General features: G+C 49.8%; 1 protein-coding gene across 1 annotated transcript in view; it reads right to left on the bottom strand.

The window, feature by feature from the left end:
* Nucleotides 1–20,215: 20,215 nt before the first annotated feature.
* The window catches only part of RYBP (RING1 and YY1 binding protein), a gene marked incomplete at its 5' end in the record, with an annotated part of 41,657 nt that continues 38,130 nt past the window's right edge, over nt 20,216–23,742 (bottom strand). Inside the window, one exon of the mRNA XM_082004724.1 lies at nt 20,216–20,518. Within this exon, the coding sequence (XP_081860850.1) occupies nt 20,266–20,518 (253 nt within the window). The 3' untranslated portion in view covers nt 20,216–20,265. The remainder of the gene's footprint in view (nt 20,519–23,742) is intronic.

Here is a 23,742-nt window from a genome sequence, read left to right as displayed (position 1 = left end):
AGGCGGGCGGCTCGACATGCCGTGCAGGCACACCGGTGGCCCCACGGGCTTGGCGGTACCGGGGAGGGACCTCCTGCGTTTCGGCAGGAGCCCGTGGCTAGGCGCGTTGCGGGGGGGTGAAGTGCCAGGCTGAGCTTACTTGCTGCGAGGGGTCCGGCGGAGGTGCCACGTTTTGCATCCTATGTGCGGGCACGGACCCGGCAGGGCAGGACCGCGGCAGCGCCCACGGCAGCGCCCACGGCCGCCCCGAGCCCGCGAGGACGGGACGGGTCCCATCCCCACCCTTCTCACCCCGAGGTGCGTGCTGCAAGGGAAAACGGCCTGGGCAGCTTTCGTCTTCCCACAAACCAGCCAAGTAGCAGATGGAGGGGAAAATCCCTCCTCTCAATTCCTGCTAGACTGACATTTTACCTGCAAAATTGAGGTAGGAGGCTTTTAAATGACTTGTAGGTGGATCTGGTTCTAGAAACAGTTCTGTTTTACAACAAGTCTTTGCTGTTTGAAGGAGGTGGGTGTAACAGCAAACAAGGAAAGGGTTAACTGCAGCCTGGGCTTTGTGCTTGCTTTCCCCAGGCTGCGGAAACGTAGGGATTCGGGGGTCACAGTCACAAATTTACCATTAAAGCTAATGCCCATTTCATCTGTTTCGAGGGTGGGTTTTCTTTAAAGCTTTCATCCTGGCAGAGATGTTTGAGGAGCTAAAAATAGACAGCAAAGTCACGTGCAAACCTCCGGATGTGAGAAATCACATAAAAGATACGAGCGTGAGCCCCTGTTTCCTTGGAAATAATAGTAGTAGTAATTCTCAAATGCGAGGTTGTAATGGTGAGATCTGAAACCGGCCCGCTGTTCTTTGAAACCCTCTGTGAGCAGGGTAAAACCCAGGTGCCAAGAGAATAAACTGCCTGGAGCACAGCACCGTGCGACAAAAATCTTCCCGTGCAGAACCCCGGCGAAGGAGCCGATGCCAGAGGTTTCCACGTGTGCAGGATTGGACACGGAGCTGCTGCACGGCGGGGACGGGGAGCTCGGGCAGTGGGGATGGCACAAAGCTCTTCCAGACCTCCGGCACTGGCTGGTGAAATTTGGGCTGAAGTTTTCCGTTTGGGATGAGCCCAAAGGAAGCTCCTCGGTCGTTGCACCCTGAAACTTTGGGTCTGGGTCTGGATTTAAATTCAGATCTTCAGCTGGTGCTGGATGAAAGAGCTGGCTCCAAGCCTGGGACTTGGACACCTCTGGGGAGATTTCAGATCCGGAGTGAAGTCTGTGGCACGAGCCGTCCCTGGTGGGAGTCGATGAGCTCAATGGCAGCAGTAAAGGGCTCTCACCCACCCGGACATTGCTTATATTTAAATTTGAACATCCCCAGCCTCAGCGCTTGAGGTGACTGAACACACTTAACTCCAGCCGATCCCGGGGGACCTGGGCGATGCGGAGCATCGTTAAGAGAAACGCGGCGACCTGCAGGACGAGGGAGCCGGTCCCCTCCAGCTGCCACGCGGGTCCGGCAGCGGCACGACAGCAAACCACGGCCCTGGGTCCTGCACCCGTCACGCTCCATTTTCCGTCCCTGCCTTGCCAGCTTGAGCTACACGCTGCCTCCTATAAATCCTTTCTAAATGAGCACCAGCATTTAATTTATTTCAAAAAGACTTACTGCTTTGTCTGTATAGATTCTGCATGGGAAGCACGGTGAAGACCGGCGTTCGGATCCTGAAGCCAACCGCTCACCAGTTAATAAGTGCCAGAACTGAGGTTTCATAACCTATCCTGCCAAGTCAAAGCTTTGCACCAAATGACAGCGATACTCAAACTTTCCACTAAATCGGCTCCCAATGCCAAGCATGTTACTGGGCGTCACTGTTAGTCACCTATAGACGTAAGAGCAGATATGGCTAAAATCATTTCACTGCTGTGATTGCAAGACAGTCTACTAGCAGTGAAAAACTGACAAATTTTTCAAATTTTTGAGCTGGAAATTTTGCTCCCCTGGGCTAAAGAAATGTCACTCTTTTCCTCGCTCCTCCTCTCTTTGCTGCCATCGCAACCATCATCACCTTCTCCCATCCCTTTTACAAGGAAACAAGGATGAAAAGCAAGCGGAGCCGGGGAGGGGCCGGCCGCACGCAGGCTGTGGGTTGTACGCGAGGCCCCATACCCGCACGGCTGTGGATTCATCATTTCCGAGTTTCGGCTGGCCAGGCACCCACCCTCACCGACACCCGGGGTTACCCCTTCGAACGCTCGGCTGCAGCCCGGGCAGGCGGTACCCGGCGCTCAGCAGGGCCGGCAGACAGGATGCTGCAGAGCCCTCTCGCCCAAATTTTACATTCAGGCTTATCATAAAGACCTCAAAATCAGCCACCAGCACGGATTTTGCTGAGATAATCATCGTGCCTGATGCTCTGGCAGTCCACCATGGCCTGCCCATCATGCTGTTTGCCAGGTGCCGACGTGAGGTTTTGTTCTGGATGACCAGAAACCGAATTAGGCTGCATCCAAAGAGACGGCACAACGTTGCTAGGCAATTACGTCTGGCTGAAAGAAGCTGACAGTCATAGCGAGTTACTGATCTGTGCGGGATGCGGCGATAAGGTTATCTAATTCTGCATATGTGACTTGTGCATGTTTGTGCTAAATATGACTCCAGCCTCTCGGGTCAAGAGGACTTCAGCTCAACTTTGAAACCAATGGAGCTTGGGAGCGGGGTGGGATGGGGATGTTGGTGGGGCCATCGAGCAGCACCCGCAAGGAGAAACAAATTATGGGACAACATCAAATCCCACTCCTAAGTTTAAAAAAAAAAAAAGAAAAAAAAAAAAACCTCCACCTTTGATGTAAGGTGAATTGCTTTTCTGGCAGGGAAAATGGCTTTTCCTCCCCCAAAGGCGGTGTTATTTGAACAAAATCTTCGTTCTGCCTAACGGTAGATACCGCCCAAGACCCGAGATGGGCCATAGCGATGCCCTTCCCCAAACGGCCGGTCGTCCTCACCCGCCTGCACCAGCGCTGCATCTCACGGCAGCGCGGCAGGACGGCCACCGTCCCTGTTCCCCACTGCCGGCAGGCGCTGGGAGATGCTACAGGTTAATTAGCACTTACTCATTAAGGCTGGTGCTGGAGGCCTTTGCGGGTAACAGCGGGGAAATGAAAGCAGCTGCAGGAGCGGTCAGGGCTGGAAGGGAAGCCAGCAGGAGGGGAGATGGTGGGATTCCAGCTGGGGTTTGGGGAGCACTCCTTTGAATTCTACTTTTTGCAAATAAAATGATACAACCCAAAAAAAAATTAACTTTGAGGCTTTGACAAACATGCTTGCTTTAGATCAGGCTGGCCAGGGACTACACAAAGTTTCACCCCGGAATCCAGTGGTGCCAGACACAGAGTGATGCGGCTGTTAAGGCAGGGAAGCGGGTAAAGGGCATCGAGATGAACCCCTCGGCCAGCAGCGATGCACCCAAGCCGTGAGCACGTGCTTACCCGCGGGCGTGCAAGCTGTCCCGGTTTCAGTGGCAGCGCCGGCGTTCTCGATCCCCCCAGGGATTGCGGAGACCTTGATTCCACAGGTTCCTCCCGAGCTGGGCTGGGGCAGGCGAGCGGCCGGCGGTGGCCGTGGCACTGCAGCCGTCGTGCACCGATATGGCAAAGGCAAATCAAGTCCTAATTCATCGCGTCTCACTGTACAGGGCACATCCAGCTTCCTCAGAGACCCCAGGGCAGGAAAATATGTACGTACACACATATTTTTAAACAACATACCTCATTTCGTGCACTTCCCAGGCGGAGAAATTTTGACACCAATACCTAGGAGAGGATGTAAAGCACTGCCTTGACACCATCTGAAAAGCTGAACTGTGTTCCTTTGCCAAGATACCGTAAGAGCACGCTCGCGAGCATCCCACAGCGAGCAAGCGTGCCCACGCGGCTCTCGAGCGTCTGGGGGAGCTGCGCAGCACCTCGCTTCTCGCGCCAGACCTCAGCCCGAATGACAAGAGGCCTCCAACTGCTGAGGAAGCAGGAATGTGCTGCTCGCTGCCTTGCAGGATCCTGGCTTATAATAGCAATTGGCGCAGAGTCATCCTTATCAGCTAGCACATTAATCTTAATTAACAGATCGACAGCAACAGTTCCTCCCTGCAGCTCCCCTGAGCATTCGCAGCCTTTGCTGCGCCACCGCTCCGGCATCAGCGCCGCTCCCGCCGCAGGGAAGAAGGCCAAATCCTGCACAAAACTGGAGCGGCTCCACTGGCTCCAGCCCGCCAGCCGCTCTCCCGAGAGGCCCCCCTGTGCCCAACCAGGAGCCGGGTGGGGGGTGTGTCCCCGTAGCTGGGACCGGGACCAGGAGCATCCTCTCCATCCCAGAGCCCCCCCCGAGTTGGGCTGTGATGGAGCACCCACCATCCCCGAGCTGCCCCACCAGCGTGGTCGGGGACAGGCCCCCGGAGGAAGGGTTTCCCTCCTGCATGTTCGCACGTTTCTCAAAAGGAGGATTATTTATTTTTTTGTTTTTTTAAAAAAAAAAAAAAAAGGAAAACCAAACCAGATTATCTACAAAAATGTAGTAAGATAGCTCTAAATCAAACCCCAGCTGCAGGGCCTCTCTTGCCTTCGCTCCCTGCTGCTGTCAGGGCTGGAAAATCGGTGCTGACTGTCCCGGGATCGATTCACACCTTTGTGCCTAAAGCCGGTCTGCTCTTTGTGCACGAATAGCGCTGACAGCCGAGAGCTCCGGCGAGCAGGGACCCAGGCTTGCACGGGACCACGGACCCCTCGTCCCTGCCACTGGCTGGGGATGGGGGGCACGTGTGGACCCCTGGACTGGGGCGACGGGGCAATACAGCTCCAAGCGAGCCTAGGTCCAAATGGGCAAAGGCTTTAACTGGGTGCATATGATTAAAGAGAAGCAATGAAATGGCTGAGGCTCCATTGCAGGTGAGAAATAACAACCCCTGGCTGCTGCGGTGTGAATTTAGGGCACAGTCGTTCCTGCCAGGCAATTAAAGGGCACGGGGACAGCATCCATCACACCTTGTCTGAGGGCTGCCCAGGTCAGATGCAAAGCCAGGGCACCTCTGACCCGGCAGAGCTCAGAGAAGAAAATCATTTTCCTGGAAAAACAAAACCAAAACAACAACAAAAACCAAATTCCCTTGTCCAGGTCAGCAAATGCCACTGGCTCTGCCCGGGCTGGACCCACGCACGCCACGGCTGAAGCGTGTGGTAAAGCAGCACATTTCCCAGAGCAGCAGGAAGAATTACCCCCGTTTTGCAAAGGCTGGGCCCCAGCTGCCTGGGGTCGGGCAGAGGTGGATGCTGGCACGCACGGCTGCAGCGGCGACCTCGGAGGACCAAAATCATGCCTGTAGCAATCAGCAGACTGGAGTCTCCTAAATAATCACTGTTAATTCCCTAACGAAGGCATCCCTGGGATGGCTTGTGGCCCCTCCGCACCCCTCAGCCCCTACCCCTTCCCTTTGGATATCACCACACTAAACCCTTGTGTGTGGCAGCAGTCGGGATTCGGGATGCGCTGCTCACCGAGGGCACCCGGGGGCTCATTTTGCCTCCTTGCTTCTTGGCACAGGGCTGGAGCCAAACCCGGGGTGTCAGAAGGATGCGCCGCATAACCGGCCGGCTTTGCTGCCGACACCAGGGCGTTAGGCAGCGCCGCGGGGACAGGCAGCGGAGGCCGTTTCGTCGGAGGGTAACTCAGACCTTGCCACATTGCTTTCAACTCCTCATTATTCCCCTTTTCCTCTTGGCAGCCCGAGGCAGGGCTGGGAAAGCGGAGCCAGAAGCGCGCTGGAAGAGTCGCTTTATGGCACGTTGCTTCGGCTCAACACTCAAAATGCAGCCAGAAGGTACAACGCGGGGGTGGAGGTTCCAGACCTGCAACGGGGTCCCGCAAGGGTTAGGAGAGGATGAGCCGGGGGGATTAAATCGGAGGCTTAGACCTGAGATTCAGTTACAGCATCTTAACAAGTTGGCAGAAACGAGCGGAGGTGCAGAGCCCCCTCCGCCCGGTGCAAACCGGCGGTGATGTGCTCCTGCATCCCGGCGCCGAGCCGGGAGCGCGACTTCTGCAGCCTGAACTCACTTCTGTGCCCGAGTCCTTGGGCAGGGAAGGCTTCTTAGGACACCTTCAGCCAATTGTTTTACTAAACAAATACGCATTAACCCCTAAGGCAATTTTGCAACTGAACGAGAATTTCGTTTTCTTAAAGCCATAATGTCACAGCACAGCTTAAGGTCCAAATATTTTAAAAATGTGAAGTTCAGCTTCTCCATTTGCCCAGATGCTACCAGAAAAGCAGCCTGGTTTTCAGAAGTTCTTTTCAGGGGATGCTCAGTATTTGCAGAAATTAGACCACCACAGGGCAAAGAGGTTAGCTCCAGGCATTGACTTCTGAAAGCACTGACCTAAGTGTTTTTCCAACACAGGGGGGAGAAAAAAAAACCCATCTCAGCTGAAACACCAAGGCTTTAAAAATTAGTTGCTGTTCATGTGCAGTAGCTCTTGTTATTAAAAACACCATAAAAGTTTTACTGTGCTGACTTAGGGTGCACGTAAAGAACCTAGCTTGTCTCGACAGACCATAAAGGAACTTTTATGACCTATTGGGTCAATGATTTGCGAAGAAGGATTTACATCGCCGTCCAAGGAGTGCAGGCCTGAGAGGTGGACCTGCTACAGTCTGGCTGGGCAAACAACATGCGCATCCAGCACGACTACGTGTATCAGCATACCTGCTTGTTATATAGATTGTCTTAACACAGGGCACAGGATTATGTGCTGGGTACATTTAACTGATTGATCTTTATTAGTTTGGGATCTTAATTGGAGGTTAAAAAAGAAAACAAAAATCTTACTGGTGCATCAGTTCAGTTTTCCCCCAGGGCTAAAGCTCTGGAAACCCAGGCTGAATCTCCAGTGTTGCAATTGCTTTATCTTCTATTGCAAGATGTCGGGAAAACATCAGCTTCACCGGTCCAAGGTTCAGTCTCAACACGCTCCTGGAGTAACTCAAGGAAGAGGAGGACCTGTCTCAGTGAAATAACATCATCTTGGAATGATGCTGCCAGGTCCGTTCAGGACAGATGAAACGGTGCGAAGGAAAGCCCCGCCGTGCCAGCAGCCCCGTACCGGCTCAGGGCTCGTTTACCTTCGCACACAGCAGCACCCACGGGCGCGCACGAGGGCAGAGCGTCGCAGCCGCGAGCGAAGCGCCAGTGCAGTCCAAAAGTGGGGTGCACCTCCAGCCCGAGGGGCTGGCGAGAGGGGCCCAGGCCCGCCTGCGGGCGACTGAAGCTGCCCCGGAAAAGGGACTGAACCCCCAGTGCCGCCCTCCCGGCGGCACGGCCGGCCGCGCAGCCGCGGCTCTCCCTGGCTAGCGCAGCTCCTGTCGCCGCCGTCCCCTCTGCAGCTTTTGGCTGACCCCCAGCCCAGGCTCATCTGCACAAATGCGTTGCTGGTGTCGGAGCCATCCCCAGGGCTGCGCAGCAACCGGGATTGAGCACCCGTGCTGCACGCAGGACGCGCTCGGCCGGTGCCGGCGATGCCCCGGCCCAGCCAAGGCGGGAGCAGGAGGATGCCCGGCAGACGCAGACCCCCGGGGAGCCGCGCTCCGGGGTCCAGCACCTGCGGGAGGGATGTGGCAGCCCGGAAAGATCAAACGCTTCAAACGTCTCTCTCCCGAGCGCCAGCGTGGGCTGAGAGGAAAGCTAGCGGAGTCTTTCAAGTGCCCGAGGCTGGAGGGCTCTTCCAGCCGGGCTCATGCAGCGGCGGGGCTGCTCCCCGGGGCGATGTCCAGAGGTGTCTGAGGGATGAGGAGCTCCTTCAGCCTCGGCTCACCGGGTGTCCTCGCTGCCACAGATGTTCGTGCATGTCAAACACAAGAAGCCGTCCGGGACGCTGAGGAGCAGCACCCACTCTTCCTCCTCCAGCTCCCGACTCCCTCCGCAGGGTCAGCATCACGGGCGCGCTGCAGACCCTTCCCGAACCCTTCAGCCCTCAATATCCAGGTGGATTGAACCAGATTCGCTGTACACGTGGCAACCAAATGAAACGGTTTCTTTGGCAACAATAACAAAAGCTCGGGAAAAATTTTGCTTTGTGTCTCATGCGACTTCAGCAGCCCAGGTAACGCAGACCAGGATGCAGAGAAACTGCAAGCATCTGACTCGAATTACTGCCTCTGATAGGAATCAGACATGCACTCCAGCATGTCTGCTGCACATTTATTTATTTATTTGGGGGCTGATTGATTTAAAGACTCCCTATTGCCCAAGCAGCAGCATGGCACAATAATTCACTTAATCTCTGATTTATATTTCATGTTCAAGTGAAGCAGGATGCTTCCGCCCAGCACAAGACTAAGCCGATACCGTGCTCGGCAGCTTTGGAGAACCTGAGCATGTAGGGAAGTAAAAACCAAGGCTGCAGAAGGGAGTAGGCACAAGAGAAAAGCCCCGTTAAGCATCCAAACCTGCATGGCCACGTTCACAAACCAAAACAGGGTCTCATGGATCCCTATTTGCCCCCTCGCATGATGCTCGGTCCCAGCCTGAGTTTCCCAGCGGGGTCCATCCCGTCTCACCCTCTGCCCAAACCGCTCCCCTCGCCCCACAGTTCCAGCAGCGACCCGGGCGTCAGCAGCATTCACCCCTGAGCTCTCCAGCCTTTTCGGGGTGTTACGCTGCAAAGCTTCAAGCTTTTCGCAGCTCAGCAGGAGAGCGCACAAGAGCTGAGGGATCTCAGGACACATACACTTTTGGCCCCAGTGGGCCATAGATTTCCTATTTGACCTCACGCCAACTACCCCGGCTGCTCCAGCATGAGGTAATTGCACCTAATTAAGTCCCTCTGCACTTCTGCCTCCCATATGGGGAAAGGATCAAAGCGCTCCCCACCATACAAAGGCGAGTGGAGCCCCGGGAAGGGTGAGACGAGAGGGGTCTGCTGGGCTGGGGGTGGGTGGTGTGTCACTGGTGGTATCAAAAATTGATATAAGCTATTTCCATCCTTTTTACAGAAATTGTTACACAGAGCAGAGTTAAGATCTGCTATTCTCTGCTCTGCTTCCCACTTGGAAATACCCTCTAGAATTTAAGGAGGATAAAAATAGTAGCATTCAACAGGAATAGAGGCGAGCTCTTCAGAAGGTGCCATAATCACGCAGAGCTGGAGCCTGAGCCCTCAGCCGCCGTGAATAGCGCTGCCAGTTGATCTCCTTCAAAGTATTGTTGAATGAGGTCTTAGCCTCATAATTTAAGGGGATGAAGTCCTTCCTAAGGCTGTGAAGATTTGGTCTTTCCAGATCTATTTCTTTTATTAACTTCTCCTGAACAGCCTAATTAGACAAGGGGGCAAGGGCTGTTCCCTCCTTCCCCCATTATCCAGGGCCTGTTCTCCCCCCATAAGAGATCTTATTTGTGCTGCACAAAAGATTTATCAACTGCCTTTATAGCCCTCCCTGCACTAAATCACACTCCTAATGGATAGCCTGAGGTAAGAGCACCGCTGTTTATTTTATTATTTTTTTTTAAATCTGTTGGATAGCATGGTTACATGCACACAGAGCTGGCAGGCTGAGCTCTGCCTCCCCCGCCTCCCCGGTGTTTTAAGGCTCCCAAGTGGCATTACTTGCACTGGCCAAAATCACAAGACGCAGCTTGTGAAAGCCTCAGCAGGAGCATCTCAAGGTCCAAAGGCTCATGACAACCCAGGGATGGCTGGAGCAGAGAGGCAGCCTGCCTTCCTCGCCCTCCGCTCCGGGAGAGGAATTCACAGCGGTGTCACCGGCTCCGGACTCCCGAGTCACTGTCCCTGCAGGAGCAGATACTCTCCATCTTTTCCGGTGACTTGGAAATCAGCCAAACGCAGAGGTTTTAAATAAAACGTCCCCACTGTTTACCCTAGTCCAGATGCTGAGTATTGTTGTTACTACTGGGTAAAGGTGAGGAAAACAACACCCTTGCTTAAATCCAGTGATATTTGAGATCTGCTCCAACTTCCCAACTTTCAGGAACACTAACACCCTTTTGGCAAACTCAACTTGCAGGAGAACCCGTTAAGCACCAGAAGAGTCATTAATTCGCTACAAATAAGGTGTTAATCTGCTGTTGGGAAAACACCTCCCCTTGTCCCGCAGGGCAAGGCGCAGACCCTCTTCTTGCAGAGAGACGTTAACTCCTAACCGTGTGTAAAATACGATAGCCAACACATCAGCGAGAAGAACTCAAGTGACTCATTACAGGCTCCTCCGCAAGACTAGGAGTGATGGTGGTCTAGTGTCTCCTGGTTTCAGGAGGGAGACCAGGGGTCTAAGGCTCCGTGTCCTGCTCCTTGCAGCTCCTGCTCCTCAGCCGGTGCACAGATTTGGGGTGGAAAGGGGCCACTCGCCTGCAGTCCTCCTCCATATATAAAAAAAACCCTTTTCTCCCCTGGTTACAGCTGTCTGGCTGACAGGCGGAGCACGGTGAGCCCACTACAGCCAGCTCAGGGGAATCACCGTCTCTGCAAGAGTGCGTATGGGCTCATGGCTGCTCTCATCTCCATCCCTGCACGCGCCCAGCCAGCCCTGACCCGCACACACACCGCGCGTCCCTCAGCTCCCCGGGCAGGGGAATCGCGGAGGCACCTCCCAGTTGTTCCAACTCATTTCCTTTAACTCAATCTTTTGATTGATGAAGACTCTGGATATATAAATCTGCGGGATTTATAACTTTGCGCGGAAAGAAAATGACAATTGGCATCTCTAACAGGACTTGTGAGAGGATAGAAGGGCCCAAAAGCATAGCCGATGCTGCTCGGTGAGAGAAACTGATGCAGGAAACAAGTGTAAGGGTTGGCAAATCTGTTGGCGAGGGGTGGCCGGCGGGGCCGGCTCCCCAAGCCTGCTCCACGGTCCCTGGAGCGACGCGGCAGCATGGAGCCGCCGAATTCAGGCTCCTCTCCTGCTGCTTCGGAAGGCGGCCTGCTCGCGCCGCAGGGGCCGAGGGGCACGGCAGACCCTCCGGGGAGCCGCGGGAAGGTGCAGGCGGCCCACGCGGGCAGCGGCCGGGATGAGTCGGAGCCGCCAGCCTGCACGCGATTCCCAAAAGCTGGCACCCCCGCCAGCCTCGCCGTGCACCCGCCGCTCCCGCTCCCCCCCAGGCTCTCTCCCCTCTGAGTGTCAGCACGGTTCGGGAGCCTTGGCAGCCACGGGAGTTTCCCGTCACTCGTTTTTCGCCGTGCCGTTGTGACTGCCGGTTAGGTCGCTGCCAGGGGCTGTCACACAGCCATCACGCCGCGGCAACCCTCCGACCCCCCCGGCGATGACCGTGTTCCTTTTCCAGGCAAAAAGGCAGTTGTTTCCACAACTCCAACCTTGGTGATTCTGTGAACTCCAGTCCACATCTTCCTGCCTTAACTTCACACCAAGAGAACTTCGGTTGCAGAAGGAGAACAACGGGAGCAGCTAAACACATTTCCATCCCGCCGCCTCCCGGTAGCGAGCGCAAGCCCCGGGCTTGCGGGGTGCTGCCGGGCTTGTCGCAGGCTCCCTGCTGCCGGGCTTGTTAACGCCTGGATGCAGCCCTAGCCCTCGGCCTCTCACAAAGGCTGCGCAGGGAGATTTGGAGATTGCAGAGGATTCTCCTCGCTGGGAGTGAAGAACAGGCACGTACGCACGTGAGAAATGTTGCGAGATGCAAGTCGTTTGCTCCCGGGCGGAGGCATCCCCTGGGATTCCCCCAGCTGCGGGGCAGCGTCGCCATCCAGGCTCCTCGAGCCTCTTCCAACAGCCATTGGGAGGCTCGAGGCTGATGGACATCTCTTCAAATCTGGGAAAAACATCTGGATGTATAAATAAATTGACCCTCCCAGAGAGTAGCATCGGCCCCGAGCCCTACCCAGGTTCCTCCTGCCGCTCCATAATTTTTGTCTTTCTTGGATCAGAAAGAAATGAGTTTAACTGAGAACTACGCGGTTTTTGCCCTCTCTTCATCTTATTTTTACAAACCCCATTGGGAGGTAAAGCGTACGAACAGAGGGAGACAGCCTACTTGCTGGTGAAGCTGATTTGCAGAGTAAGACAGTAATAACCACCTAAACGGGGTGGGAGGGACTGTTGGCCCTGTTTATACTTGGCTTATGCTGGCGATTCCTCAAGAGAGTCGATGAGAGAGTAAAGCCCTGTTAGGAACGGCTTTTCACAAGTCACGATTTTAAACTTCACAACGTCTTTAGCCCGTCACAGAGAATGACTCTACAACCTACGTAAAGTCTAACATACATATATCTATGTATAAGATTATATATTATAGATTGTATGTATTAGATAGGTATTAATTTCTGGGTGAAGGCAGAATTAAAATCTCAGTGGCTCTTCTGCTTCCCTACACTACTCCGAGCTTTAATCCCTCCTAAAATACACATACACACACAAAAACCTCCTCCTGCCAACTCCACGCCAAACCTCCCAGGCAACATGAATCATCGAGCCCTGACAACACAGCTTGAGGAGGAACAAAAACCCGCTTTAGTCACCTCCATTCTTCTTACCTGGGCAACCATGTGCTGTTTCTGCAGCACGCCAGCTTCCTCCTGCTCACAGGGATATTTCGTACCCAAATTCATCTCCCAAACTCATTTTTTCCAACACCTGAGAACAACCTACGGCAGCTTAAACACTTCAGACCTCCTCTCTCCAACTCTGGCCAGCCCCAGTAGCTGTGGCCAATTAATACTTCCTAAAAGCTTTTGATGCGCTGTTATCAAGCGTGTATTACACTGGGAATTTCACGGTATTTAAGTGAACGCTATCGGCGTTACAGGCTTTTGAACGCCTCTGCCTCACCTGCTAGGAGGAGGAGGGGAGGATTGCCGACGCAGGGGAGGCAGAGCGACGGGGATTCTCACGCCGTGATTTTCTACCAGTTACTGCGCAGTTTTACGCCCTTCTCAGGATGGTTTTGGAGAAGAGGTGATGTGCGTGCTGCAGCGGCCTCTCAAGTATGTCGGAACACTTTTGACAACTCCTAATGCTGAAAAAAAGAAGTTGGGAAAAAAATTAGAAACATTAGAAAGTCATGAAATCTTCAGGATCCTGGAAATAATAAATAGTCATGGTGGAGAGCAATTTCTTTTTTTTTTTTTTTTTTTTTGGTATGGAGACATAGAGGAGAACAAAGAAGTATTTGTTTCTTGATTCCTCATCTAGGAAGCATAACTGGCTCCTGCCTCCCCCGGACCCTGCGCAGCCAGGGCTGCCAGATCACTTACTGCTCTGCGAAGAGCGATCCCCGTTTGAGGGGCAGCAGGGGACTTCAGGCCAGTGCTGTGAGATTTGCAGTATGAGATGACCTGGCTGCAGGAGGACACCATTTTCTAGCTTCAACGTTAGTATCAGGTGAAAACCAGAGTTAGGTAGAGAGTGCTCTTCACTGTTACAAGCTCCCATAGGAGAATTTCATTAGCGGGATAATTGTGCTGGTGTGGCTTGAAATGCTTTGATTAGGAATTTCTGAAAGATCCTTTTGATGTTGTTGCTGATTTCTGCATGCAGCTCTTTCTTTGAGGAGACACCTACACCAGCAATGAGAAAACACCGCAGAAGTTGTTCCCAATGTCTTCCTATTAGACAGGTTCAGCATCACCCTCAACCCTGTCTAGAAAAGGGCTTCATACAAACACCAAGCAACGAGCCATTGTAAGGCGGAAAACTGCAAACCTACCGACAGCAAGAGCAAAAAGACAAGCAAGATTTATGCACGTAAATATTCCAGAAAGAAACAGCCAAGAAAAAGAAAGGCAGAAAGACCTGATGTTTCCCTGTCCTTATTACAAGAGCCACGAAGGAGTCCAGGTGTTGCAGATCGCAGCCGTTCTCCCTCTTCCTTCCAGATCCTGCTGGCTTTCCACAAGCCTGCGCTGTTCCTCCCGGTCTTCCCTTCGGAGCCTGCACAGCCACGGCGTCCTCCCCGTGAATCCGGAGCACCGGGAGGGGATTTAAGAAACTAGCAAATAGCACATGCATGAAATGCAATCTACCGCTTTTGTACACTTAATTTCTTTTTTTTTTTTCCGGAGGGGAGAAGGGAAAGCAGCTCAGGGAAGAAGAAGAAAAGAAGTCTGCAAAACAAGGATTCACGTGGAGAAGCCTTCATGCTAGTTTTTCGGAGGGGTTTTGGTGGGTTTTTATTTTAAGCATTTCAGTTTGTGAATCACAAGTGAAGTTTCCGCAGCTCTACTCCCTTTAAGACATTGTAGACTCAGGTTTCCATTTAAACCACCAAATAAATGGGGCTGCAGCAGTCTGTCCACCCTGCTGCAAGGCGAGACGCTTGCCTGAAGCCAAACATCTGCACCTTGAACGAACCCACACTGGAAGCCACACGCGCAGCAGCGCGTCGTCTTCACACCCCTCTCCCGCTGTAATTGGCACCCAGTTTTCCAGCCAGGTTTTTGGGACTTTGGGGGTTTTGCCGGCCATGCAAACAAGGAAAGACAGGCAGCAGCTCTGCAATCGCGGAGAAATTGCAATTTCTGCTTGATGTAGCTGCCCCTGAGATGGGAAGGAGTTTGCCCACAGTTGGGATCCAAACACAAGCCCTGTCTCAGGGCGATTTCCTGACTCAGCACAGCACTCGGCACTGTATCCCACGGGACGCTCCTGTTTCCGTGGGATGCAGCTGGACCAGCACGGCCGTTTGTCACATCCGTCACGTCTTTTGCAGACAACTTTTGCTTTGGCCTCTGGGAACTCCCGTCGTCCTTTAAATGCAGCGAAATCGCTGCCGGACACGCGGAGCCAAAGGCTGCGAGGGCTGCATGTCTGGCGGGTAAGGAACAGGCATAACCCTGCTGTGGGTTTCTAAAGCTCCTTCCACACTGCAGGGTGTCAACATCTCATTTTAATTGCCCTCGAACTGCAAAGGAGCTATGTTCAGATTTAAATTTTAAAAGTTTAAAAAATTAGCCTCACAGGAGGAGAGGGGTTTTTTTCCCCTTTTTCCCCCCCGTTACATGAATGGGTGCCGATTTTTCTGACACCTTCAAGTCTTAAAACAATTGACTGTTTGGCCCAGAAACAAGTTTACAAAACCCTAAGGAGCCATGAAGTAGATTTCCCCATCCTCATTTCCGCAGCTCCTTCTGTACTCCCTATAGGCACCAAACCCAAGCCTTTCAACACGACACATAGTCCAGTACACACCTTGAAGCAGCCTCGGGTACCCTTATCCCCGCAGCCTTCAGCCTCCTTCCCCCGTGGCAGGGCCGACTCCGCAGCTCACCCGGCTCCAAGGCGAGGGATTTCCCAGCGACCGGCAAACCAAAACCCCGCTACCTGGAGCGGTAAGCGGGCAGGCTCGGCAGGTACCGGCGCTGCCATGGAAATCGTTCGCTGGATCCATCCGAGCTTCCCCCGGCGATGAAGTAGGCGGATGCCGATGAAGATGACGCCCATCTCCTCCACTCCCGCAGCTCTTCGCCACTTTGCCCCGGCGCCTTCGGCTGGTTGCAGGTTGAGGACTGGGACCGTACGCTCTTCGAGGGAAGGACTGTTTCTCTACCCGCACGTCCAGCATGCCAAGCAAGTGCTTTTCGGGTCTGTAGAACAACCACTACCTTTCCTGTTTCTTCTTATTCTTGGCACAACGGATTCTGAATCCTTTCCAACTGAGGCTGAAAGCCTTTAAGAGTCTGTTTGCCCAGTGTTTTTTTTTAAACCGACCTCTACTTGTAACACACGCTTCCCCCAGCATACACAAAAATATCCAAATGGTTTTTAATTTAGTAACTGTCCCCATATTCCTGAGAAAAAGCTCCAGAGTAAGATGTTTTTCCCCTTTGCATTAACTATTGCTTCATTTTCAAATTTCGACTTCCTACCTGAGCAGCGACATCACATGCCTCCCACCTCGGGCGGGGGAAAAATACGAACCAGAAAGACCACAGTAGTTCACATCACCTGGTTTCCTAGGCAGAGGACCAAAATACTGCTTGCAAAATACCAGTATTTTTATGCTACAAAAATACAATTAGGCTCTCAATTAACTTTTATTAATTTTACTCATGGGAGCTCGTTAGCGCAAGACAGCCGAAGGAACTCCCAAGGGCTCTCACTAGAATTCCTCTGCACTAAGCCTCGCTGCTTCTGCAGCTACAGAAAGGGGAAAAATGATTCTTTCCAAGTACCAGAACCCAAATTCTGCAGACACACCCACCACAAACTTTCCGCACGTCATCAGTCCCAGGGGACAAACTGGATTAACCCGCTCGACTGAAGCTTTCTGTGTGCACAACCCGGTGTTTGCAGAAGTGGGGTGCTCGAGCGGCAGCTCACGGACAAGATGTACAGACCGACAAACTGCTTCAACAACAGGACTCTCCGCTTTCTCTGGATACTGGCATCTCCCAAAAAAGAGAGCTTTCAGGTTTAATTAAATTTTACTATTTTATTTGTGAAAAAACTACAAGCAGAATTCATAAATAGACATTTCTATTTAAAGCAGGAAAATGATAAAGTGGCTTCTAATAACAGTCGTGCACATGCCAGTAACAGGAATATATTAACATCTTTTATTTGCTAGACAAAGAGCAGTGTCCAATATAAATTTCCCGAAAACATTTAAGACCTGTGAATTTCTGACCAGTTCACAAAACCACCATTGACACTTTAGCATGAAGATTAAAACAAACCTAACAGGACTGTCAGCTCTAAAGACTTTACAGAGCGGAAAAACTTTCAAAAGCGTTATACAAGCTGTCTTTCTGGGCAAATGAAAAATATAGCTCGTATAATACATTAACATAAAAATCCACAAGATAAGATTATGTTTTGACATACTCAAACAAGCATTCTATATTTGTCTCCAACAAACAAAGCTAAGGAAATAATGTAACCATCTTTACACAGTAAATTAAGGTTACAAGTCATACACAAGAACAGAACTGCTTGCGCATTAAAAACTGTTCAGCTCCATTGTCATACTCTAAATGTTGGCTCTTAAAACCATTCGGTTACATACAAGCAAAGGTTATTATATAGTCAGCAATTAATAAATTTTCAATAATTTAAGTTTATGGTAGAGCTTAAAAAAGTAGACTGAGAATGATCTTGGTAAGGCAGGTGAAAACATCTCAGTGGAAATAAACTCACGGAAGCTGCTGCCAAATTTTCGATCTGTCCAATTTGAAACAAGCAAAGTGTTCCAATTAAAATAAATAGCCTGGTGGTGTAAAACGCTGTCATTTTTCCTTTGCAGAACTACATCAAACTGAGCAAGTCGGGCAAGCTGTGTCGGTGTCTGTGTGTGTCTGTGTAAGAGTTGAAACTTCGCAAACGTAACACTGTGCTTTACTTACCTGCTTTCTGTGCCACTGAACACCACGAATCTGGTCCTTCCCCTACACTAGTGTTTTGGTTGGTTTGGTTCTTAAACACGCTCCCCACCGACAGCGGGATAACCCACGGACACCGCGCGGAGGGAGTCCCACCCGTGGACGCGTGCCGTGGGGATGCCAACTTCAGAAATTAAGCGTAAAAGCAAACGCTATCCTTCAAATTCACAACACAACAGCTACGGATGAGGCCGGGGAGGTTCAACGCTTAGCTAGCAATTTCTACTGAATGCAGAATTACAGGTCACTTGTTCCAAAGAAATCTTCCCACTTATTTATAGCGAGCTACCTTATCGAGGAGGCACGCCCAAAGAGACAGATGTTACCGACTCTACCAGTAGCCATGAGTAGCTGGTTACGGCGTTAAAGCTTTTTCAACTGATCTACAGGTCCATCTTCACTTGAAAAAGAAGCAATTTCCTGGTACACACAATGTTTTGTTTTTTTTTTTTTTTTTTTTTTGCACAAATTCCCAGATTCAACGAAGGCGGCGAGCGCGCGGTTTGACTTGAAGCACCAGGATTAGCCCCGCTGAAGCCAGAGGGGCTCGCCACTCGCTCACAATCTTCGCTGGATCACGGCCGAGATGCACGCAAGCCTAATCGGTAATGGATCATTTATAAAGCAGTGCAAAATATACAAGTTCAGGGGCATCTTCAAAAAATCTCTCTTAAAAAATTATTCCAATACATTTCAGTAAAATAAATAAATATGGCTGACCAGTTTACCCTCCCTGAGACCCTTAAAGGAACAGTAAAAACTGGAAAAGGAATGTCTTTGCAATATCCCACTAATGTTAAATGTGGATTGAGAAATTCATAGTATTTAAAACTATGTATAATAAATTGTCTTGATGCTTATAGGAAGCATCTGGTTTCCTTTGGTTCTTTAATAAATACTTTAAAAATGCTTAAAAAGGTAAAGACAGCCTATACTGTGAATATAAGCAGAATTAAGTTGGGGTGCCCATGTTAACGCATTCAGAATAAAACCACTGCTGCAAAGGCACTGCCACCGCACGTACCTCCGAGCAGGGGTTGTAACAGATCCCTTACTCACACACTTCTGTCGCCAGTGTGAAAGGAACCTACATCTGCTACTCAAAACCACACAGATTTTAAAAGAAATCTTAAATCAGTTGCCTCCATAAAGAGAAATTACTCTTGCTAAGCAAATAATTCACAATACAACAAGCTGGCACAAAGTTGTCAAAATGTGGCCCTCTTTCATCACACACAAAAGTTATGCATTTGATGTCAAATGAAGCCACAGCCTCTGCACCCGAAATTACTGCAAAGAACCCTGGGGCCACTAAATAAAGATGAAACGCCAAAGAGGTTTAGGTTATTTTTTTTAAAGAAAAAAAAGTTTGTTTCACCTCTTCAGCCTAGTGTTTTAGCAGGATAATGCATGGAAGGTAAACTGTAAAGCAACACTAACAGGCCAGGAAAAGAAATTACAGTCTGAATAGCTTTAGAGCAAGAACGAAGGAGATGCTGGTCATGAGCATGAGCCATGCGCGTCGCTCGCTTGCCAGCATGAAAGCTCTTCCCTACTTTTGCTCCCATAGCAGGAGACCCAGAAGCATCCAAAGGCTGACAAGCCCAACGTCATCCCTGGAGGAGATGCTGTTCAGAAACTGCTCTTGGAATACAGATGGACTTCCAGGAGAAGGGCCACCCCAACGGCCCTTCCCACCCCAATGGTGGGACAGACGGAAGGGGGCTGACAACAACCCACCCACATGCTGCCAGCTGGAACGAGCGCCAGCTTGCTCCCTCAACCCACGATGGGTCCCAGCCCTACGGCTCCCTGCTGCCTTCCAGCCCAAAGCAAACCACTCCAGTTCTGGAGTTACCTCGGTCGCTGACACAGGCGGATGAAATTCATTCAATCTAAGACCACCACAGGTCTGTGGGATTGGCTATGCACAACATCACGATGCTCGCAGTATCAAATCCACGGCACACCAACACCAGTCTGGTTGTGAACGCTTACGCTCCAGCCGGGCACAACCTTGCAAATCGTCAATCTGAGTTACCGTCACAGAAAAATACAAGCTACCTAGAGCAATCTTTACTCATTTCAGATCCCAAGCTATAAAAATCAAAACCGTGCATCCAGTACGTTTTAGCCACTGCTTAGGGAAGAAACAGGGAAGGAACAACAGAGAGAATGGGTCCCATCCAGGTTCAAACCTTCAGGAACACTTTTCACCTAAGACCAGTTCCATTTCAGTTTCAGTACTTTCACAGAAGGGGACTGTCCCAGATCTTGAACTGTTCAATTATTTTTGTGGTTTGTTTTTTTTTTTTTTTCACTTCACAGTGTTTCAAGCACCAGCGTTTCCATGTATTGGTTTCAAATAACCCTTTATATATATTTATTTATATATATATTTATATATAATTTATATCAAAACTGATAGTACACAGTATAACTGGAAGAAGAACTGAACTTAAAAAGGATATGTTGAAAGAGGATGGAGTTTGTGAATGCAATAAATAAAGCCCCCTTCCCTCCCCACCCGCTCCCTACCCCAAAACAAAAAGTTGTAATGTTCATGGAAAATTGTGCACAGCAGATATTATAAAAAAGTAGATTCAGGAGCACATCCAATTATAAATGATTGTTAGGAAAATCATATAAAACAATGGAATACATAAAAGTGTCAAGAGTAATTGTTAGGGTGAGAAATTCCTTGGTGGCCAGATGCCCACGGCAAGCAGAAATTATCCTGGTTGCATCAGTAAGAAGTCGATGTCCGAGAAAATGTGTGTTCAAGCACAGAAGAGGCTCTCCAGGATTTGAACAGCATGGGCAGGTGGAGTGTTTGAATTTCATACCCTGATTCATAGTTTCCACAATTCCATGTGCAATTTTCAGAAAGATTCGTCGTTGACTGCTGACATGTCCCCCTTTGGCGTGGAGGAACGGGACGAGCCCTTGTCTGTGCTCTCAGAGCCCGAGCTGCTCTGATTCTGTTGTTCTGATCCTGCACTGGAGGTCACTGTAGAAGACGACGTGGAAGAGGAGCGAGTCTTTTCTTTAAAGTCTGTGATAATTACTGTGACATTTCCCACTGTGACTGCCAGCTGCTGCGCGGTACTTCTGTCCACATTTTTCAGTCTGGGTCTAAAATAAATGAGAAAACATTTATATAGAGGGTAAAAATAAACAAGCAAGAAAAAGTTTATTAGAAAAAGCACTCGACATCAAACTGTGTGACTTGTCCTCCTCGCCTGCACAGATGGCAAGAACGGGGAGGAGAACCTGGTAAGCGCTGCGCAGCGGAGGACGAAGGTTTGACCTTCTGCTCCCTGCGACAGCCCGGGCTGCGAGGGCTGCAGCAGCATGCTCGGCCCCAGAGGGAAAACCTGTCCTGCAGAGCTCTGCAAAGGGGGCTCTGCTGTGGACTTATCTCTAATCCAACTCTGCCAGAAAGGAGGACACTACAGCAGAGCCAAGCGGACAGGAGCCAGACAAACCAAAGGATCTTCTCCCCAAGGGGCAGATGAAAGAGTTCTCTTATCTAAATTCACCATCTCATCATGTGCCCTGATGTTATGAGACAAGGCTGTGACTCTGCAATACAAAACCACATGAAAGCATTTGACCACGGCTCTTTTATTCCCATATTGGAACTCTGCAGCTGCAAACAACACAGGCACTGGGACAACTTGGCTTCTCTTTCAACTGCTTTGAGCTTATACAAATCAGATGCCCAATCAGCCTATGTATAAAACTGCTCAAAATGTTCCCTCTGGAACCAAAGCTATTGTAAATAAAATCCAGAATGTGCAATGGTATTTTTTGCAGCTAGCACTTTTGGTTAGGGGAAGGGGAAAAAAGGGAAAAGAAAAAAAAAAAAAATCAAAACCACCAGAAGAGAACACACTGGTATTTATAGCTTAGGATTATCTCAGTAATTTGCATGCTGTGCTATCATTCAATTAGTAATGTGGCTAATAAGGGTGTAGACTCTAGGAAGCCGACATTCATGCACATTTCGGGGGCTGGTCCAAAGCTCTGATACAAACCTCGGACACTCCTCCAGCTACCAGCAAATTCCAAGTCAGCTGCAGCAACTGCTGCAATTTACAGCTTTTGCTCCTAATTAAGGGTCAGGCTTATTCCCAATAGGGAAATAAAAGAGAGTCTTTACACATCAGTGAAAAGTAGCTTGCTGAGAATTGCCTTATTCCAAGGGACAGAGGGAAGGTTAGTTCACATAGGGATCAAGCTCCAGCTTTTAAACCAAATCTACCTTTCCTCCTCCTTGTCTGCAGGACACCAGGCTAACGCAGCCAAAACACCAAAAAAAAAAAAAAAGAGGAAATTAAGCTGACTTTGTATTTGCCACGCCTACTCAATGGCTTGCAGTACTAAGTTAACACGGGGAAAAGCCTTAGAAAGTAGTTATCCGAGTGGTATTCTAGAACTAGACAGAATAAAGTATCAAGGATGGTTGTATAGCTTAAAAAATACAGCAACTGTATTTCTGCAAACTCTCTTACCAAAAATGGAATTGTTGCACCAAAAATTGTATTTTCATATCTAACCTAGGAGGCTGTCTCAATTTTTAACAAGTACCACAGGAAAAGTATTTCCAATAGAAAATACAATTAAAATACTACTGTGCTGGGATAACCATCAGTAAAACCTCCCACTTGGAACAGCGCTGGAGTTGAGGCACCAGCCTTTTCAGACCCATAGCCGTGCTTGGTGAATTCCCACAGCAGACACGCACGCCCACATGCATGCGCTGTGCATACGCGCTTGCAGGAGTTGCCAAATTCAACATGTAACCACAGGCTAGATTAAATGATGTCACCTTGTTTGTGGGTAACAAGAAAGGTCAGCTAGCTCAGCAAGTTTTGGGGGTTTCTGTCGGCTTTCAGGTAGAGTCTCGGCAGATGAAGGCTGCCCCCAAAGCATCGGCAGCAAACACAGCAGCAAGCGTTCCCGGAAGCGTAGTACATGTACGTATTTTCCTCCCTAAACCCCAAGTTCCTCTAGGAAACCCAGTTCTTCCTGTAATTTGCCTGGGTCATTTGTTTTCTCCTGTACTCAGAAACAGACAAAAAAATACTGGCTCAGAGAGCGGAACAAAACCTTACTGCATCCACCTTTCTACAGGGTTGAACAAGCACTCCTGCTATCGCTTGTCAAAAGCCAGCACTGACAGTCATATTTAGAAAAAAAGAAAAAAGAACGAAAAAAAGGAGTTCACATGGCCTAAGATGCATTAAGTTTTGCTCACACAAGTTCCTGCTACCAGCAGCCTTTGAGAAGCCACACATCAAGCACCTGAGTGAAACTACCCATGCATCTTTAAATGCCATGACAAAGTAACATGGACGGACTGGGGAGAAGCAGAGCTGAGGTGCAGGATTTCTCAGCAGTCCCACTCACAAACATATTCTTAATGTCAGTTTTAGAACTGACCCCTCCAACCATTTCTGCGGGAAGTTTTAGGGGTCTCCCCTGTGCAAAGGGCTGATGAAGCACAGACGGAAACCTCCACACAATCTCTTCCACACATGCATACAATTTTTGCTTCCTATAGAAAGGAAAGGGATTGTCCCATTCATGTTATTTTGCAAAATTAAATACATTTATAGCTGAAAAGGTTTATGGCCAAGTAAGAAACGTGTTTCAAAACAACCGATCTGAAAGTGCACAGGAAGATGTGGAATAAACCAAGATACTTAGTCAGAAAGAGACATGCTCTCCAAGGAGTTCAAACAGGATTCCTTATAAAATCCACAGAGATCCTTGAAAGACAATTTACAAAAAACAGTAAGAAACCTGAGCATGAAAGAAAACCAAACTTGTGACTCCGGTAAAATCAGATCCTTTAAAAAGACTCTCGACAGCACTCCTGAGGGCAGTGAATTGCAAGAAAAGTTCCACTAAACCGAACATTTTAAAAGACAGTTTAATAATGGAAGAAGATGATGTATCCCTTAAAAATATCCAGCTATAACTGATAGTATTAAGGATTAATTAGGAATGACAAAAGCTTGCCACAAAACATGGACTAAAAGACTCTGCAGTAGACAGAGTGACTCCTTTGAGGAGTAAAAACAATTATTTGATGTGATCTATCAATTTAATATTATCTCATTAGTCAAGTGCATCAAGTCTCCTGCATCCAAAGCCTCAAAATAAGAACCATTTAAAAAAGGACAGGACCAAAAAAAAAGTCACTGCAATACAGCTATATTTCTATAATCAAATTAGGAATGGACACTTAGACCTTTGGGGGCTGAGGAAGAGTTAACAGCAGTTCCCACCAACAGCTCAAGTCTTCCAGCACAGCAAATCCCACAATGCCCTCACTACATTCAAGTGAG

The sequence above is a fragment of the Phaethon aethereus genome (assembly GCF_964289735.1).
Source record: "Phaethon aethereus genome assembly, chromosome: 11".
NCBI classification, from domain to species: Eukaryota; Metazoa; Chordata; class Aves; order Phaethontiformes; family Phaethontidae; genus Phaethon; species Phaethon aethereus.
Note: the sequence above shows the minus strand (reverse complement) of the source record. Positions and strands in the feature narration are given on the sequence as shown.